General features: G+C 51.4%; 1 protein-coding gene across 1 annotated transcript in view; it reads right to left on the bottom strand.

The window, feature by feature from the left end:
* The window catches only part of IGFBPL1 (insulin like growth factor binding protein like 1), a 30,626-nt gene extending 12,744 nt beyond the window's left edge, over positions 1-17,882 (bottom strand). The window contains exon 1 of the mRNA XM_084628553.1: positions 17,418-17,882. Within this exon, the coding sequence (XP_084484679.1) occupies positions 17,418-17,826 (409 nt within the window). The 5' untranslated portion in view covers positions 17,827-17,882. The remainder of the gene's footprint in view (positions 1-17,417) is intronic.
* Between the last annotated feature and the right edge of the window lie 2,100 nt (positions 17,883-19,982).

Genomic DNA, 19,982 nt, shown 5'->3' with positions numbered 1-19,982 from the left:
TGATCCATCGCTGGCCAGCTGGATGCCTGTAATTTGCTGTACCTGACACTGAAGATGAAAGCAATGCGAAGGCTCCAGCAGATTAAAACAATGCAGCTGTCCACCTCCTGCATGGGCTAGGCCATTATGAGCCCTAAAGTACCTCCGTGGCCCCACGTTGTTTCCACTGCCAGCATGTCCTGAACATCGGAGTCATTAGTGGACCAGGTCCCAGTTTCATTATAGAGGCTGCATTTCTATCTATGTAATGTCAAGACAGCGTCGCTCCTCTGTGAAAATGTGGATCAGAGAACCCAGGATGAAGCACGTGAGAAACAGAGATAAGGGTTTCACAGCTGAGAGGATCTAGCTGTGACAGCAGCTTCAAAAGAGATTCGCTCAATGCAGAGTCTGGCCATCTTCAGGAAAAGCTGCCAGGCCTTCCCCTTTGATAAAGCCTTCACACCATAACCAGAATGATTCACAACTCAACACAACCTCAAACAACGCCCACATAAACAAAGACAGATGGGCAGAAAACTCCAGGAATTAAAGAGTGAGGGATGCAGATACTGTGCTGACAGGTGCTAATGCAAACGGTCTAAGAAAGAGACAGACTGAGATCTGTTCTGGAATGAGCAGCTTAATGCAGAAATACTCCCGTACCACAAGCTACACAAAAACCCAAAGGTTATTTGGGCCTTGAGGATGAACCTCTAAATATTTTCAATCAAAATAAAGCAATGTGGCACGACCATGATCCCTTGCAACACAGAATCTCAGCAGTTCAGAACAGAAAAGGAGAAAAAGACACACAAACCCAAAAGATATTTCCCGTTCACATTCAAACAGCTTCTTTAAAGGCAACATTAAAATTCTTGGATAACAATATTTCCTATCAGATCCTTGCCTGAAACAGATTGTTTCAAATAATTCTGACTCTCCCCGACACCTCTGCACATCTGATAAATGAACATCTGGAAACTGCTTAGCACCATCACTACTATCCCATCTTCGTAGCAACGACTTAATTACGGATGAGCTGGCACTTCCATTTCTAACCCCTGTTTTCGTCCCAGAAGGAGCTATTGTTTCGAGCAGACAATGGAGATGAAATTTGCAAGACAGGCTTCCTTTCCCCAAAGGAGGCTGCTCAACTTGTCTTACACACCTTGAGAGCTCTTGTTGCTTCCTCAGCTGCTACCAGACGTCCTGATAGCTACAGTGCTTTTATCCTTCTGTGCTTGGCTAGCAGGCTGGGGCCATTCCTGGTGGATGTGAACCTTGCTATGCTTATCTAAACCTTTCTCATGTCCAGGCTGAATGACTTCAATGCAGTATATCTGGAGCTACACCTGAACCACTCAGAAACTTCAGTGAGTACAGAATGGAGTCTTTCGGCAGCTTATTGAGCAGTGCCTCTCTCAAGAAGCATATTTAATGGTGTGTTACAGCCAGCCCTGAATGCAGTGCTGCAAACAATTCTAGGTGATGGTATTGCCCTACTGCGACATTCTTCAGGGTACAATCTGGACTGTTGAACAGCAGTGTCCCCTTAAGCCACCAGCCTAGGATGTCTTTTATAAAGCTTTGCTGGTGAACGGCAAACCCCTCCAGATTCTGCTCACATGCAGCCCCTAGCTGAATACATGAGTGCTATTCCCAGCCGCCCATGAACTATATACAGGGCGACACCCGCATATCCCTCAGTCCCAGCCTGGCTCCCCAGAAATGTGCATCTTGTACTGTTCAGCAGCCCACTGGACCATACAAACTCATAGTTAGTCAGTCATTCCAACCCTGGGTAATGAATATGCCCGGTTTTCTGACCTGCTCTGTGGCCTTCATGACACAATGCAAAAACCATCCATTTCTCCAGGTGTCTGATGCAAAAAACCTGTCTTTTCGTCTACTGACATTTAGCTGACGGTGACACTTATTTTGAGGGCTTGAGAAAAGTAATGTGTTGTCAGTTTGAGCTCTCTGTGTGATATTTATTGTGTTCTTTAGATATGGTTGGTGTCTTGGTTAGGTACACTGGTTATAATTAAATAAATAAATCTTGCCATGGACTGTGATCCTCTCACTTCTCAAACTATGGGGACTGGGCAGCACCTACGCAAAAGCCCTCCAAGCAAAAGAGGTTGACGTAACACACGTTTTGTATTTCAGACTGCAGTGGTGACTGTCTCCTGCCACAGGCCCTGACCTTCAGAGTCACCAGTGGCCAGCAGGACACTTTCCTTGGCATATGGGAGGATGGGAGGTGGCCCTAGGCCATCAATTTGTGCAGCACCCTGATTTCTCAGCATAGCCAGTCTCGATCTGTTAGATCATAGAATCATAGAATATCAGGGTTGGAAGGGACCCCAGAAGGTCATCTAGTCCAATCCCCTGCTCAAAGCAGGACCAATTCCCAGTTAAATCATCCCAGCCAGGGCTTTGTCAAGCCTGACCTTAAAAACCTCTAAGGAAGGAGATTCTACCACCTCCCTAGGTAACGCATTCCAGTGTTTCACCACCCTCTTAGTGAAAAAGTTTTTCCTAATATCCAATCTAAACCTCCCCCACTGCAACTTGAGACCATTACTTCTCGTTCTGTCATCTGCTACCATTGAGAACAGTCTAGAGCCATCCTCTTTGGAACCCCCTTTCAGGTAGTTGAAAGCAGCTATCAAATCCCCCCTCATTCTTCTCTTCTGCAGGCTAAACAATCCCAGCTCCCTCAGCCTCTCCTCATAACTCATGTGTTCCAGTCCCCTAATCATTTTTGTTGCCCTTCGCTGGACTCTCTCCAATTTATCCACATCCTTCTTGAAGTGTGGGGCCCAAAACTGGACACAGTACTCCAGATGAGGCCTCACCAATGTCGAATAGAGGGGAACGATCACGTCCCTCGATCTGCTCGCTATGCCCCTACTTATACATCCCAAAATGCCATTGGCCTTCATGGCAACAAGGGCACACTGCTGACTCATATCCAGCTTCTCATCCACTGTCACCCCTAGGTCCTTTTCCGCAGAACTGCTGCCTAGCCATTCGGTCCCTAGTCTGTAGCTGTGCATTGGGTTCTTCCGTCCTAAGTGCAGGACCCTGCACTTATCCTTATTGAACCTCATCAGATTTCTTTTAGCCCAATCCTCCAATTTGTCTAGGTCTTTCTGTATCCTATCCCTCCCCTCCAGCATATCTACCACTCCTCCCAGTTTAGTATCATCCGCAAATTTGCTGAGAGTGCAATCCACACCATCCTCCAGATAATTTATGAAGATATTGAACAAAACCGGCCCCAGGACCGACCCTTGGGGTACTCCACTTGATACCGGCTGCCAACTAGATATGGAGCCATTGATCACTACCCGTTGAGCCCGACAATCTAGCCAGCTTTCTACCCACCTTGTAGTGCATTCATCCAGCCCATACTTCCTTAACTTGCTGACAAGAATACTGTGGGAGACCGTGTCAAAAGCTTTGCTAAAGTCAAGAAACAATACATCCACTGCTTTCCCTTCATCCACAGAACCAGTAATCTCATCATAAAAGGCGATTAGATTAGTCAGGCATGACCTTCCCTTGGTGAATCCATGCTGGCTGTTCCTGATCACTTTCCTCTCATGCAAGTGCTTCAGGATTGATTCTTTGAGGACCTGCTCCATGATTTTTCCAGGGACTGAAGTGAGGCTGACTGGCCTGTAGTTCCCAGGATCCTCCTTCTTCCCTTTTTTAAAGATTGGCACTTTAAGATCTTCGCAAAGGAGATTAACGGGAGACTCTGATGTACACAAGCAGTACAAAACTGGGTGCATCTGTGCGGCACAGCAGGGGTTAATCAAGGTCAGCCAAATCAGGCAAGTGTGGAAAGAGGAGAGGCAGGGTCTGAGGTGTCCCTATCTTTCCGTGCTCCTAAACACCAGGGTCTCTGCTTGAGACTCCATGCAGTTTCCAGGCAGAGTGCGAGCTGCTAATTCTGTCACCTTGTTGCACGACCCTTGTTACCAGCACGGAGATTTGAAACCCGCACAGCTGTGTCTCGGTGCCACTTCTTGTGGCACGCCACTAGTATTTTACAGGACTGCGCCACGAGCTACTAACCCACCTGGGTCCCATCGCACACGAGAGATGAACAGAACTGGGCAAAAAAATTTCAGTAAATAGTACATTTGCTAAATAATGCATTTTTCAGGGCATCAGAACTATTTGTGAATTCAGGAATATTTTCAGCCAGAATAACTTGGAGAACCCCTATCTTTTGAAATATCAGTCCATTCTGACATTGCATTTTTGAATCAACATTTCATTTCAAAATGACGTTCAAAACATTTCATTTGACTTGAATAACTTTTTTGGTTTGGGTTTTTTGTTTCTGCAAGAAAAATTCAGTTTTGCTTTGAAACAAACCACACTGGGGGCCGGGCGTGGGGGACATTTTTCAGTCTGGCTACTGAACCAAACTATCAAGTTATTTGCTCGGCTCTAGTGAAGACCCAGCGACTTCAGCTATCTCTTCCATTGTGCAGCTGCCAGTCTCCAGTGACCTAGATTTCCTCTCTGTTCCGATACGGAAGAGTTCCATGATTTTCTCTCCAGTTGAGAGTTCTCTCCTTTTCCATTTCCAGAGAGGCTTTAATTAAACTTGCTAAAGGCTCCTGGTTCCTTTTCACTTCCTCAATGCCAGTCGTCAGTCTCCACATGTTCCAGTCACGGGCGGCAGATGACTAGCCCCTTCAGGGAGGCTAGCCCCTTGTCCTTGTCCCTGTCCCTTCCACCTGAGGCCCTGCTGGAGCCCCGAAACTGCTCCCCTGGCTGGTCCGTCCCAGGCATCCGCCCCGGGATGCCACTGCCCCAACCCAGGCCCTGCCCACCAGCCTGAGCCCCGAGCTCCAGGCTGCCAGCTGGAGCTGAGTCCCTGCTGGCTTCAGGGGAGAGGGGGAGCAAGGGCTGGGCCATGGCCTGGATTAGGGGAGACTTAGCCTCCCCTGGCCTTTACTGCCCCCTGCCCATGGTTCCAGTTTCTTGATAATTTGCTCTAGCATTATTCAGATTCCCTCTAATATTTCTCCTGTCTAGCACAGGGGAATTTAGGTTTGGTTGTATCCTTCGCATCCATCAGCCCAGATTCTCAGACGGTGTAAACAGGCATAGTTCTGTTAACTTAACTAGGTCATGACATTAGAATGATAGCAACCTCCCTGGACCACAGAGCCCCAAATCACGGAATGTGTTTAATGTTTTCCACTAGTTCTTTTACTTATTACCCTTACTTTAAAAATATATGTATTTAACCTCTGAGGTCAAGTCCTTCCATTCCACACTTGTGTTCTTCCAATAAAGCATTTATACTCTTCATTCTGCACGTGGTTTTAGTCCTCGCTTGTGTTTTCTTTCTAACCCAGATTCCTCTTTATTTATGCATGCAATGATCCTTTCACCCTCTGTGTAATTTTTTGCTGGAGGGTGTGCATAATATTCATTCATTTCCCGTTTGGCTGTCAGGGCCTTTGCATTAAAAAGCACATGTGCTTTCCTCAGACACTCCGACGCACCCTGCACGTCTCACGTATTTCCGAGGTGCACCATCGTTGTTTAGTCCATTACAGGTCTAACTAGACAGACACCAAATAACCGAGAGCCAACAACTTCAGGGTGCGTTGTCACCTTTGCAGCGTGAAGGTGTAGTCCCAGGACTCACATCGCTACTGGGGCAATGTAATACACTGACACAATCACACCTCAGGACCTTACTCTGTGATTATTCTGCAAAAAGAGAAGGAGGACTTGTGGCACCTTAGAGACGAACCAATTTATTTGAGCATAAGCTCAATTATTCTGTGGCTTTCTGTGACTGCATCTGATAAACTGGCCCTTCAGGATTGAAGCTGGATTGGAATTTCAACCACCCCAAAACCAGATTTATGGCTGCTTTGCATTGCTAGAGTGGTGCAAAACTGCCAGGAGGTTATGGTGAATCGGGCTGCTTTCCACCCCATCACTGTGACTCAGGGCTGGTCTACACTATGGGGGGGAGGGGGTCGATCTAAGTTACGCAACTTCAGCTACATGAATAACGTAGCTGAAGTTGACGTACTTAGATCTACTCACTGCGGTGTGTTGACAGGAGACGCTCTCCTGTTGACTGCTTATGCTTTTCATTGAGGTGGGGTACTGGAGTCGATGCTAGAGGGATCGACAGTCAATTTATCGCATCTACACTAGACACGATAAATTGACCCCCACTGGATCGATCGCTGCCCATCGATCCATCCAGTAGTGTAGACAAGCCCCTAGACTCTTTAAAATGACAAGTCTTCAGATTTTTGAGGTATTGCAATCATGAAACATTTGTGAAGTCTTCACAGACAGGTGGGAATACCTTGACTTTGTTTAAGCAAGTTAAACAGGCAGAATGTGAACCCCGATGCTCACTATCAGAATAAAGAGGGATACAGAAAGAAACAAAATCCCGTATTTCTAAAAACATTTCAACACCAATGCCAGTTTGCCTGTATCTTTCAATAACATTCCTTCTATTACACCACTAGAGTTCTGTCTTTAATGCAGTCTTTTGCATTAGGTCACAGAGTGTAGTTGCAACTAATCTTACTTAACTACTCAACAGAATGAAAACAGGTAGCTGTCCATCAAGATTGTCAGTTACTATAATGGCCAGCAAGGTTTGGGTTTAGGTTGTCTTTTCAAATGTCCACTTATAGGAAGCTACCTTTGCAAAAATATTGACATTTCACTGTTTTCAATTTAAGTTTACCTGACACTGCTTCCCTGTGACACCCTGTATGCCATGTTCACCACTTCTATATGGTTATGATATATTTTGTATAAAGTATGCCTTGTGAGATATCATTTGAAAACTAATAATCGACTGAACGTTATTGTCCAGTTGAAATGTGTGTAACATCATTGCATGTGAAATTATGTGATTTTGCTATATGATTATTACTGAAAGATGTTGTTGTTCTAGGTAACACCCACAAACCATTTTCTCAGAGACAAAGGCACACTAGCACGCCAGCAAAGTGCTAAAGAGCCATTACCTACTGAATTGGCCAACCACCAGGAGGGGGGATGGTATAAACAAAGAATTTACATTTCATCCCAGAAATGCTTCAAACCTCACACATATGGGAAGGAGACTGTTTGTCTGCACTCCAGTGTAGGGTAATCCTCAAAGAGGGGAGTGGGATATAGAATGGGAGACAGTGACTTCCTCCTCACCTTTCCCCCTCCATCTCTACTCACAGCAGCGAGATCCCTTGAAAGACAAAAGAAGCATCACTGAACTGGGGGACTGGTCCTATCTTGCAGGTTTTCCAGACAGTACAGACTCCTGTAAGCTTGTAGTGAGAAAAACTCCTTTTTTGCTTTTAAACCTATTAGCCTTGGTAAAGTTTAGGAATTAGCTTGTGTGTTTATCTTTTTATTTCTTTTGTAACCAATCCTGATTTATATGCACATATACTTGTAATCACTTAAAACCTATCTTTCTCTAGTTAATACACTTGTTTTATTGTTTTATGTAAACCAGGGTGTTTTGGTTGAAGTGTTTGGGAATCTCTGCTTAGGGCAACAGGGCTGATGCACAATCATTACCCAGTGTTGGAATGATGAACCATCTATGAGCTTGTACTGTCCAGTGGGCTACTGAGCAGTACAAGACACGCATTTCTGGGGGGAGGCAAGGCTGGGACTGAGGGATATGCGGGTGTCACCCTGTATCTATTCATAGATGGCTGGGCATAGCATTCATGTACTGAGCTGGGAGTGACTTTACATGCTAGTGACTGTGAGTGAGAAGAGCCTGGAGGGGTTGCTGTTCACCAGTAAAGCAGAGTAAAAGGCATCTCAGGCTGGAGAGCTAAGGGGACACAGCAGTTCAATGTCACATTCCCAATTTAATGCAAACGGAAATATCAGATTTTACACACAGTTAGCTACAACTACTCTGCATAAAAATAGAACCATGAGCTGTTCCTGGGGTATTTATGAACAGTGCTCTGCTTTAACGCCAGAGCGAAAAGAAGCTCTGTTATACACATCTTCTGTGGGACCTGTTAGCCGTGAAAAGCCCAAACCAATCAAAATTCATACCAACCAACTCAAAATCAGGTTAAAACTCCATCCTTAACTCACCCTGTGTGCCTCGCAGGACAGGTGGAAATTAAGGTCACCCCTCATCTCAGACCACAGCCATATCTATGCGCAATGGAGAAACGAAGGATTGCGGGCCAGTGAGTTAAATCAATTCTTTTGAGCTTTGTAGAGTGGATGTCGTTCCCAAACATGAGCTAGCATGCCAGAGCTTAGCCTGGTGTCATTTCACGGGAACTGACACACTCTAAAACTAGGATGTTATAATGGAAACACTGCACAACCTCAGCTGAAGATGTTCTATGTGATGTATAGTCATAAGTGAGCTGTGAATATCAGTACTGGATTCCACAGTACACTTTTCGCCCGTTCCTTTGAGTCCCCTTAATAAAAGGGCTAGGTTATAAAGAATTATACCCAAAGAAATGTAAGTCCTATAACAATGCACTACATTACTGAGTGGCAAAGGCCCTCTTGATTTCTGCCATCTCCCAGCAGATCAAACCTGTGTCAGGAACAAATCTGCCCCAAAGGCTATTTTTACATCTAGCTACTGACAAAAGTTTACTCCCAATTGTGACAATGGCATTGGTTCCAGCTAGCAGTGTGTCCCAGGGCAGGCGGAAAATGCTGACTATTTTGGGTAGCAGTGTCTCTTTAAGGATATACAAGCAATGCCAAAAGTGGCTATGAATAATGTTATTAAAGCATTGTTGAGCTCCCCGTACTAAGCAGGGATTATTCTAACTGCTCCTGGGTGAACGTGAGCCCACGCTCACATCCACAACAATCCCTTGCTTAATTTCCATGTTATGAATGCTGAGATTTGGAGGGGTGGTGTGGGGGAGGGCATTTCTCAAGCTCCCCGGGCGCACTGTTCTCTCCGCTTTATGTGACACATTCAAGAAGCTTTACATGCAGATGCCGAGGTATGAAAGAATTTCTGAAGATTTTCATAGGCTGAATTGCCACGGAGCGCTTAGCATAACAAAGCGCTCTTGTCTAGTAAACCCAGCAGCCAACACACTGATCTAATAAAGACTTTAGAATAAGAGTTTAAAGAAACACGCACAAATAGCTGAGAAATGATAAATCCTGAACGACCTTAATGCGGCAGCAGAGTAATGTGGTGTGACAGCCGTAACGTTTCAAACACTAGCATCTAATCCACTTCCAACCTTTAAAAAAACATGAGACAGTCAGGAAGTCCTGATCTGCAAAAGCACAGGGCACCTGTGGCTCCTACTGACTTCCCTGGGGCTGGCCTGTTCACTCTTCATTTAGGGCCAGGTTTACTAACCCAAAGACCAATATTCCACACCTCGAAGTTAGGCTCTAAGGGCCAAACCCTCAACAGTATTCGGTCACCTAATTCCCATTGAAATCAATGGGCATCTCAATACCTTGGAAGATCTGGACATACGTTTCCATATTTAAGATCCTGAATACATGGCCTGATTTCATAGTTCAAAGCCAGAGGGGACCATTATGACCATCTAGCCTGACCTCCTGCTTAGCCCAGGCCAGAGAACCTCACCTAGTGATTCCTGGTTCAAGGCCATAGCTGGTGCCAGAGCCAGAGTCTCTTTTAGAAAGTCTCCCACACTCGATTTATTGTCAGAGGCAATGAGCCCCCACAGCTCCCAATGATGCCAAAAGGATCCAATCACCCCCTCCCAAAGGGAAATTCCTGATGGAAACACTGAGGTTCACTCCAGGGGTTACCCCCATTCTCCACCCTGACGGAGGAGTTTCAGACCTCGCCCGTGGGGAGGAGCACGTGGGCTGGGGCTTGGAGTCCTCACCAGGGCGAGGCTCCGTGGGAAACCATTCTGTGCTGCCATGTACCCTGGAACCGTGGTGTGGGGAGCAGTATGTGCTAACAGGGCTTTTTTCCCTCGAGCTGTCATTGGCTCCCCATTCCTGCTTGGGCCCTGCCCTTCCCCTCCCATTGCCCAGTGGGGTACAGGGCATGGAGGGGTACTGACACTGCCTTTAAGAGTATTAAGTCCAGCATGAATTTCCTAATGGAAATCTCCCAGGTGAGGGGGAAGGGCCATGCCACGAACCACCAGCAAATTCTTAGAGCATTTCAGAGCCCAGGGCCCTGGTTTAACCTCCGCTGCACCAGATCAGCCTCTCCACATCTAGGTGACACACATCAGTGGTGGCAGAGGGATCAGGAATAGCAGCCAAGCAACAAAAACTATCTTTGGATAGCACTGCCTGTGGCTGCTTCCTTTCCACGTGCTCGCTCGGTCCAAGCCTCTCCTACTCACTTCACGGAGCCCTCCCATTGCATGACTTTAGATAGAAAAAGTAAAGTTACTACTAGTACTCCTACCAGTACTGTCTGTAATAACACTTTAATATTGGAATAAGCCTGGAAAAGTGAAAGTTCAGGGTTCACATTTTTCTCCGTGTTCTCCCTCCTCCTCCAATCCGGCTGCGGATGCGGCTAGGCTCCGCGCTCCCTCCACCCCGCCCCACCCCGCACTCAGCAGGGGCTGCAGTGACTCCCCACTAGCTTGCAGCAGGAGGAGGCGAGGGAGAGAAACAACAAACAAATGTGACAGTGAGTTTTCCCTTTCCAAGCTTTTATTAGCTCTGAGTTTAAGCTGTTTGTTGTGCAGCCAAAAGAGGTGAAAGTAAGCCGGCACTGAATGCTCCACTTTCTTGCCGGTACGCTGCTGCGCCGGTTTTTACCGGTATGCTGTCCCGGCCCGTACTGGCTTACTTTCACCGCTGTATCCAGCTGAATTGCCATGTCACAAAAACCGAGACACCAACTTTCAACTCTCTGCCTCTGTTACCCATCTTGTAACTGGGAGCAAATAACTGTACAGTAACTCCGCACTTAAAGTCGTCCCGGTTAACGTTGTTTCGTTGCTGATCAAGTAGGGAACGTACTCGTTTAAAATTGCGCAATGCTCCCTTATAACGTTGTTCGGCAGCCGCCTGCTTTGTTCACTGCTTGCAGGAAGAGCAGTCCGTTGCAGCAAGCTGGTGGGCGCTTGGAACCAGGGTGGGCCGGCAGCCCCCCATCAGCTCCCCGCTCCCCTAAGTTCCCTGTGCGGCAGCTGCCCAGCAGGCTACCAATTGCCGGCAGTTCAGCTGTCCCTCCTGGCACGGCCATGTGCTGCTCCTGCCCTCTGCCTTGGAGCTGCTCTCCAGAGCCTCCTGCTTGCTGTGCAGGGGGCGAAGTGGGGGGCTAATGTCAGGGTATCCCCCTCCCCCCGCTCCTGTCCCCTGCTTACCCCATCTCCATAGAGCAGGGCGGGGGGGGGGGGAATGACAGGACAGGGCTCAGGACGGAGGGAACTTGCTGGCCGCAGCTGCTCTCTCAACTTCCTGATATATTTAACAAGGCAGTGTACTCAGAGTGGGGTCAGCGCACTAAAGGGGGGGGCAATGCGCATCTCTCTCTCTCTCACACAGGGTATGTGTCTCTGTCTGCCATGCTGTCTCCCCTCCCTCCATTCGTGCTGCCTTGTAGAACGTGAGGCTCCATTAACAACGAGTTAACCCTTGAGGGCTCAGCCGAGTGCTAGGTCATCATTTAGCCGTAAGGCATTCCCTGGGAAATATCCCACCCTCTGACTCCACCACCTCAACAAAGCTTCACAATCATCATTGCTGTGTACAGTATTAAATTGTTTGTTTAAAACTTATATTGTGTGTGTGTATATACATATATATAAAATATAGTTTTTTGTCTGGTGAAAAATTTTTCCCTGGAACCTAACCCCCCCATTTACATTAATTCTTATGGGGAAATTGGATTTGCTTAACATGGTTTTGCTTAAAGTCACATTTTTCAGGAACATAACTAAAACGTGAAGAAAGGAGTTACTGTATCTGAGGGAAGGAGGCCGAAATAAGGACTGTACAATGCTGTTGAAGTCCAAGGGATGAAAGTCAGTCAGTAGTTGAGGTAAGACTAGAACTCAGGACCTAATGATTGGTTTTGTTTACAGCTTGCTAGTTCTTTGCTTTCTTCCCTTTTGTAGTCTTAAATGGCTGAAGTGGATGCTCGTACTTGTTTCTTTAGATTCCTCCGTATTTAGTGGCATTTCAGATTTTACAGATTTTCTTCTAATACGTGTCATCCTTAAAATGCTCATCTGTGCTGACAAGCACAAGCCCGGGGCCTCATTAACACGCTTAATGTAAGGCCAGCTCAAATTCTCACACAAAATTGACATGCAAATAACTCATGCTGTAGTCGCAACTGACAGCACCTTCCCATATAACAAACTTCCACAAGTCAAGAAAGCTGAAATGCTCTGATCAAGTTCTAGTGCTCCATAAGGTTAGAAGCACAAGCTGAACTGACCCTGACCCGCAAACCCTGGTGGAGGAATACAGCCTGCTCAAAGCATTTCAGCTTTCGTGGGGAAAACACGGGCAGGGTCCATTTCTGTCTTTCCACTGAACAAACGTGCAATCCTCTCCCCACTTTATATTAGTCAAAAATAGCCAGAGGGATTTTTCTCAAATACTTCTAAAAGGCACAAGTAAAATATTCACTTTCGGGCACAGACCTACCATGAAAACCATCTGCCCCAAAGTTGACTATTTTGTAAAAGTTTAAGTAACAAAGTTTTAATGGAATCTGATTTGCAACCTTAGCTACGGCAAGTGTGACCTGTACTTGTTATTGCATATTACAGTACTAAAACAGATCACGAGGAAAGAATATTGTAGAGACAAAGCCAAGCTCACTGGGATCTACTGGTACAAGACTAATTTATGAATATCAAATTGTGCTCACATTGGCACTGGATTTAGCAGAGCTTTTGCCTAATCTCTCACTGGCTGAGTCAGCGAGAGGATTAAAGGGAGTATCAAAAGCGCTGCAAGAGATGAAAGGAGATCAGGCATTTATTCTTGTAATATTCAGAGCACTGTAAAGAACACTCTGGGTGACAGTGGCTCAAAGGTTTCTTTTAGGACTGTTCCATCTGACAGGCGATTCCTCACTGTAAGAGTGCAGCTTCCTCCGAAGGATTGTACAAGAACCTGGGCTTGTCTCTGGAAAAGGGTCTAAAGCCTTTGAATCAATGTGATTGTTCCCAACTAAAGTGCTGATGAGAAGGCAGGGAGCGGAGCTAAGGAAGCACCGTTTGTGTACGCCCAGGGGTCCAAACCTTCAATAACCCAGTGTTCCCCGCTACAATTCAGGATGTTTAAAAGCCAGAGCGGGAAGTGTATTTTAAACAGATCTCCATGGGCACCATTCTGTCTCAGAAATGTTCCAGCTACACAATGAGAATCAAAACCACATTTAATTTAGGAGCCCTTTCCTTCTATGGGCTTCAGGGATGCTCATTAAAAATAAACAAACTCAAAGGGATGGTTTGATTACAAATAGGAAAGGAAGCAGCTGGTACCCAGGCCTACCCAGTCTGCATACAACCCATCCCCCAGGGGGAACTGTTAAAAAATATCCCTCTGATTACAACTGAATAAATTAGTGCCCTATGGTCATACTATAACGAGGTACTCATTTATAGAGAAATACCCCCTCCTTGTTGCATTTTCGTCATTATGGAAACAAAAGGAGGAAGATGCAAGAAAATGTTGCTCGACGCTGACAGCCACCGTTCAGTAATGAGGTGGTTGTGACACAAATCTGCCAGTGGAAGGAAGTGCAAAGGCTGACAGTCCTTCGGTCACACTCTTGTGGACAGGGAGACTGGCATAGCATAAGGGATGCTCAGAATTGCTTGGCTTTTGTCCTGCACATAGGGGCTGAAACTAAGGGTGCTGCTGTGGTTTCCATCACATGTAGATTTTACAGTTCGGTGCAATGGCTCTCAGCAGCCGTACTACACCAGTCGTTTCTGCAATCAGATCCGCAGACAGACTCTGGCGCCCATGCAGTGACCTTGCTTAAGACTACAAGAACATTAAGGCCCCGATCCTGCAGTTGGCTCCTTGCAGGCAGGCCGGCCCCTTCAACTCCACAAGGGCCACACACCACCTTACAGGGCCTTAATGTTATTATATGGATAGGAGCAAATCCCACATCTCGCCCCATCCTAGAATCACAGATTATAGAATCATAGATTATCAGGGTTGGAAGGGACCTCAGGAGGTCATCTAGTCCAACCCCCTGCTCATAGCAGGACCAATCCCCCAATTTTTGCCCCAGATCCCTAAATGGCCCCCTCAAGGATTGAACTCACAACCCTGGGTTTAGCAGGCCAATGCTCAAACCACTGAGCTATCCCTCCCCCCACTGAGCTATCCTCTGTCCATCTGCAGGGCAGAAGGCTCAATATGCAGGAGGATGACATGTAGGGAGCCTGCAAAGGGAGTTCTGCAGCGCCTGTGTGCAGAATCCAAAGGGCTCCATCCCCAGCAATGGGCAGGGGTGTTTTGGGAGGCAGAATGGGGCACGCCCAGTGAATCTGCAACTATACAATATAGGGGAATTGCACTTGTCTCTGAGGTTAGTGCACCACTGAGACTGCAGGAGCAGGTGGGGAGCACTTTTTTTGTTGGGGTTGTGAGGGGGACAGCAGAGTGCATTTCTGGCAGAGGTCCCCTGTGCTTTTGGCTTTGTGCAGGGTTTAGGATTTGACCTCACTGGGGTGTATTTAGTTTTCTGGGAGAGGAAGGGAGAATTATCCTAGGCATTATTTTCATGGAAAGTTTTACATTTTGAGTATATACGGATTTAACTGTACATTAAGAATCTCCTAAGAAAAGATTCCGCTGTGTCAAGTTTTAAGGACTGAAATCTCCTGGCCAATTTAAACTCCTTTTCGAAATACTGAATGGGATTAAAGCGTCATAAGATTAGTAACTCACCTCAGTTCATTTACATCAAAATTTCCAGTTGCTCAAGTGCAAAAAAAAAAGTCTCTAAACCTGGTAAACTTCTATTGTTTTTTCTTAAAACACTAAAGGAACTTTGAAGTGGCCAAAATGGTTCTATTTTCTTTTAAATCCATGGCAATTATTTTGTTCTTAGCATGCCAAATTCCAGTTCCAAGTCAACTTTTATTATCAAGTTTTCAACTCTGAAAATGTAGGTTAATTACTGAAACATTAACAGAGTTAACTGTCCAAACAAGCTGATTATATGAAGGCAGAGAGCCATTTAAAAAAAATATTAAAAGCGAGCATGTCTAATCTGGAATTCCATTCTCTAATACGCTAGGTAAAGTCTCTCCAGTTCTCATCACTTAAAGGCTCAAAACCCAACCTTTGCCTTTCAGAGGCATTAGCTGTATTATGAGTTTATTTGAAGAATAAGTTACAGTCAAGGAACAGAATAATCCTGCATGTGCATTTGGAGAAAAGGATTTTGAGAGATGTGCTTATTATACCCCTCCAGTGAACCATTTCAAAAAGAAACCCAGAAAATTACTTTTTAGGAATGCTGCTTGCAAGACAGACCAGAGAATTAGCGCTTGAGGTACAGAACTTCAAAATTCTGGATTATGACATTGACACAGAATGAACCAGCACCTAACCTTAACTCATTCATTGCCAGACCATATAACTGATATTTCAAGATTATATACTCTCAGCTGGCCTTTTCAGTATTATTTTCTCATTCTGGCCCCGATTCAGAAAAGCACTTAAGCACGTGCTTAGCTTTGAGTACATGAGTCCCATTTTATGTGCTTAAAGTTAAGCCCGTGGTGAAGTGCTTTGCTGGACCAGGCCATGAGTGCTCAGCACCTTGCAGGATCTAACCCAGAACACTGAATTGACAAGTAGCATTATTACTTTTTGGTAAATGTCTCTGGCCAGTTCAGAAGTGCAGTGCTGCCTTTCTCTCCGTTAATGGCTGTGGGAGGGCAGGGGGGTTGAAAACACAGAGTGAATGGGCTCTGTTCACCACTGCAGAATTCCTGCTCTAGGTTCCCCGTGTTGGAAACGCCTTCCAGAGCAGAGGCTGCCCTAGGGTATGCCATCTCTAACTCTCACTCCACTGCGGGGGACCCAGAGCGGGCTGACTAGCAGGGGCTCTGGCCTGGGAGGGGCAGCAGGATCCCAATGCTTCACAGAGCCAGCAGTCGGAGCTTTATGCTGGGATTTAAAGCTGCCCCCCTCTGGCAGGACCTCAGAGGCCCTCGGACGCAGGGGAAAACACAATGCACCCCCTGCAGCCACAGGGTGAATCAAGCCCCCCGCCCCGCATCAGTTCATAAGGCTGTATCCATAACCACTTCTCCCACCATTAGCCCCCTGGAGTATTGTCACAGCACTCCCTGGCCCACCCACCTCAACCCACTCCCCTCAGACCTCCTCTAGCTATTACTGCCTGGGGAGGAAGGCTTCTTCTGCTCCCCCATGGGTATCTTGAGGAGAGGAGTGTAGCCCCCCTGATGACCCACCAAACCCATCCACAGCCTGCAGCTCTTGTCCTGCTCCCCCACAGCCTCAAACAAATCCACAGCAGTCTGGCCCTCACACACAGCTCACGCTGGGGGCCAGAAGTGCATGTAAGGGGGACAAGGAGTGAGCAGGCCAGCTACTGTAATGCTCGCACCTTGCGGTGTTGCTGTAGGGCATCACAATGGTGACAGTCAATTCTTAAGAACACATTAGTACATGTGAGGCATCCTGCCCAGCTCACCTTGCCAAGAGACTGCACAAACATGGCCAAGTTCTCCCCCCAGACCCCACCTGGCCTCCTGTGCAAGGCTGGGCTCGCACCCGCGCCTGCGCTCACGACAACACTTCGACCCCTCCTCGCACAGGGGCTGAAAAGTGCATCTGCAAAACTCACTTGTCCGAACGGGTTTTTGCGGGTGCAAATTTGCACACGCATCTTAGCCTTGTTCAAATGCACGTGCGCCGTTGTTTGTACCTCCAGTGCGCGCACACACGAGTGGCGGCTGGGGACGGAAATGGCACCTCAAAGGCCAGCCCGGTTTAAACCTACACTAAGTAACACGGAAACAATTCAAACATTAACCCAACCGCCCCGGGAAGCGAGCCTTCCTTTGCCAAGTGCCCTGAGATCGGTGCTGAAAGGGTTACTGCTCTCATTACAAACACAAAGGGAGCCGGGTCCTGCACAAGGACGGAAAGACACCCCCGAGCCCGAGGGTTTCCAGGCAGCGTCCGGGAGGGGAGCAGGGCGCAACCGCCCGGACAGCCGGCGCATTTGATCCCAACCCCGGGGCAAGGGCTGAGGCCGCCCGCTGCACCCGAGCGCTGGAGCCCCGCGGGTCCGTCCGTCCGCCCCGCCCAGCGGATCCAGCCCCCCCCGCGGGGATCCCCGGGCTGGGGAGAGCGGGCGCCCCCGCTGGACCCAGCCCCGGCCGCCCGCCCGCGCCCGCGCCCGGCCCCGTCTCGTCTCGTCTCACCCAGCCGGCACTCGCCGTCGTGCGCCTTGCGGAGGCGCCGGGGCAGGGCGCAGGCGCTGGGGTAGGAGCGCCCGTCCGAGCCGCACACCGCCCCGTCCTCCTTGCACACGCAGCGGCCGGTGCCCTCGGGCGCCCCCGCGCCCCGCGCCTGGCTCACGCACACCAGCCCCGGGCCGCAGCGGGGCCCCCGCGGGCCCCCGGCGCCCCGCCCGCCGCAGCGCTCGCCCTCGGCGCCCAGGCAGCGCGGGCAGCAGCCGCACTCGTCCCGCGCCGCCAGCTCGGGCGCCGGGCAGCGCGCCGGGGGGCAGCGCTCGGGCCGGCAGGGCCCGCACCCGCCGCCCGCGCCCCGCCGCGCCGCCAGCGCCAGCAGCAGCAGCAGCCGCAGCCGCAGCCAGCCGGGCCGGGCCATGGTGCGGGGCAGGGAGCGCTCGGCAGCCGCTGGACAGCGCAGCCAGGCAGTGCCGGGCGCGGCCCCTTCCCGGCTCAGAGCCCCTGCTCCCCCCGCCCGGGCTGGGACAGCCCCCGCCCCCTGCCACCCCCTAGCCCAGCCCAGCCCCCTGCTCCCCCCCGCCCCCTGCCACCCCCCAACCCAGCCCCCTGCTCCCCCCGCCCCCTGCCACCCCCCAACCCAGCCCCCTTCCCCCTCCCCCGCCCGGGCTGGGACAGCCCCCGCCCCCTGCCACCCCCCAACCCAGCCCCCTGCTCCCCCCGCCTCCTGCCACCCCCCCCAAGCCCAGCCCCCTGCTCCCCCCGCCCGGGCTGGGACAGCCCCCTTCCCCCCCCTGCTCCCCCCGCCCAGCCCCCTTCCCCCCCGCCCCCTGCCACCCCCCAACCCAGCCCCCTTCCCCCCCCCGCCCGGGCTGGGACAGCCCCCGCCCCCTGCCACCCCCCCAGCCCAGCCCAGCCCCCTGCTCCCCCCCCAGCCCCCTGCTCCCCCCACCCCCTGCCACCTCCCAACCCAGCCCCCTTTCCCCCCCGCCCGGGCTGGGACAGCCCCTGCCACCCCCCCAGCCCAGCCCCCTGCTCCCCCCACCCCCTGTCATCCTACAGCCCAGCCCCCTGCTCCCCTCGCCCCGGCTGGGACAGCCCCTGCCACCCCCCAACCCAGCCCCCTGCTCCCCCCGCCCGGGCTGGGACAGCCCCCGCCCCAGACCAGCCCCCTGCTCCCCCCGCCCGGGGTGGGACAGCCCCCGCCCCCTGCCACCCCCCCAGCCCAGCCCCCTGCTCCCCCCGCCCGGGGTGGGACAGCCCCCGCCCCCTGCCACCCCCCAACCCAGCCCCCTGCTCCCCCCGCCCGGGCTGGGACAGCCCCCGCCCCCTGCCACCCCCCAGCCCAGCCCCCTGCTCCCCCCACCCCCTGTCATCCTACAGCCCAGCCCCCTGCTCCCCCCGCCCGGGCTGGGACAGTCCCCGCCCCTTGCCACCCCCCAACCCAGGGCTGGGACAGCCCTCGCCCCCTGCTCCCCCTGCCCGGGCTGGGACAGCCCCCGCCCCCAGCTCCCCCCCCGCAGCCCAGCCTCCTGCTCCCCCCGCCCCGGCTGGGACAGCCCCTGCCCCTTGCCACCCCCCAACCCACCCCCCTACTCCCCCCACCCCCTGCCATCCTACTGCCCAGCCCCCTGCTCCCCCCGCCCGGGCTGGGACAGCCCCCGCCCCCTGCCACCCCCCAACCCAGCCCCCTGCTCCCCCTGCCCGGGGTGGGACAGCCCCCGCCCCCAGCTCCCCCCCCAGCCCAGCCCCCTGCTGCCCCCACCCCCTGCCATCCTACAGCCCAGCCCCCTGCTCCCCTCGCCCCGGCTGGGACAGCCCCCGCCCCTTGCCACCCCCCAACCCAGCCCCCTGCTCCCCCCGCCCGGGTTGGGACAGCCCTCGCCCCCTGCTCCCTGCCCAGCCCAGCCCTGTGCTCCCCCCGCCCGGGCTGGGATAGCCCCCGCCCCCTGCCACCCCCCAACCCAGCCCCCTGCTCCCCCCACCCCCTGTCACCCCCCAACCCACCCCCCTGCTCCCCCCACAGCCCAGCCCCCGGCTCCCCCTGCCCTGACTGGGACAGCCCCTGCCAGCCCACAACCCAGCCCCCTGCTCCCCCCACCCCGTCTGGAACAGCCCCCACCCCCTGCCATCCTACAGCCCAGCCCCCTGCTCCCCTACCCCGTCTGGGACAGCCCCCGCCCCCTGCCACCCCCCAGCCCAGCCCCCGGCTCCCCCACAGCCCAGCCCCCGGCTCCCCCTGCCCTGGCTGGGACAGCCCCTGCCACCCCTACAGCCCAGCCCCTTGCTCCCCCCACCCTGCTGAGACAGCCCCCGCCCCCCCTACAATCCAGCCCCCTGCTTTGCCCACCCGGGCTGGAACAGCTCCCGCCCCTCATCTGGGACAGCTCAGCTCAGCCTCCCGCTTCCCCCTCCCCGGCTGGGACATCCCTGCCCACCATACAGCACAGCCCCCTGTTCTCCCCACCTCGGTTGTGACATCCCAGCCCCCCAAGACTGCCCCCTGCCCCCCTCTGCTACAGCCCAGCCCCCCCAAGCTCCCCGCTTCCCCCAACCCAGGCAGGGACAGCCTAGCCC

The sequence above is a fragment of the Lepidochelys olivacea genome, assembly GCF_965140295.1.
Source record: "Lepidochelys olivacea isolate rLepOli2 genome assembly, chromosome: 5".
In the NCBI taxonomy this organism is placed as follows: Eukaryota; Metazoa; Chordata; order Testudines; family Cheloniidae; genus Lepidochelys; species Lepidochelys olivacea.
Note: the sequence above shows the minus strand (reverse complement) of the source record. Positions and strands in the feature narration are given on the sequence as shown.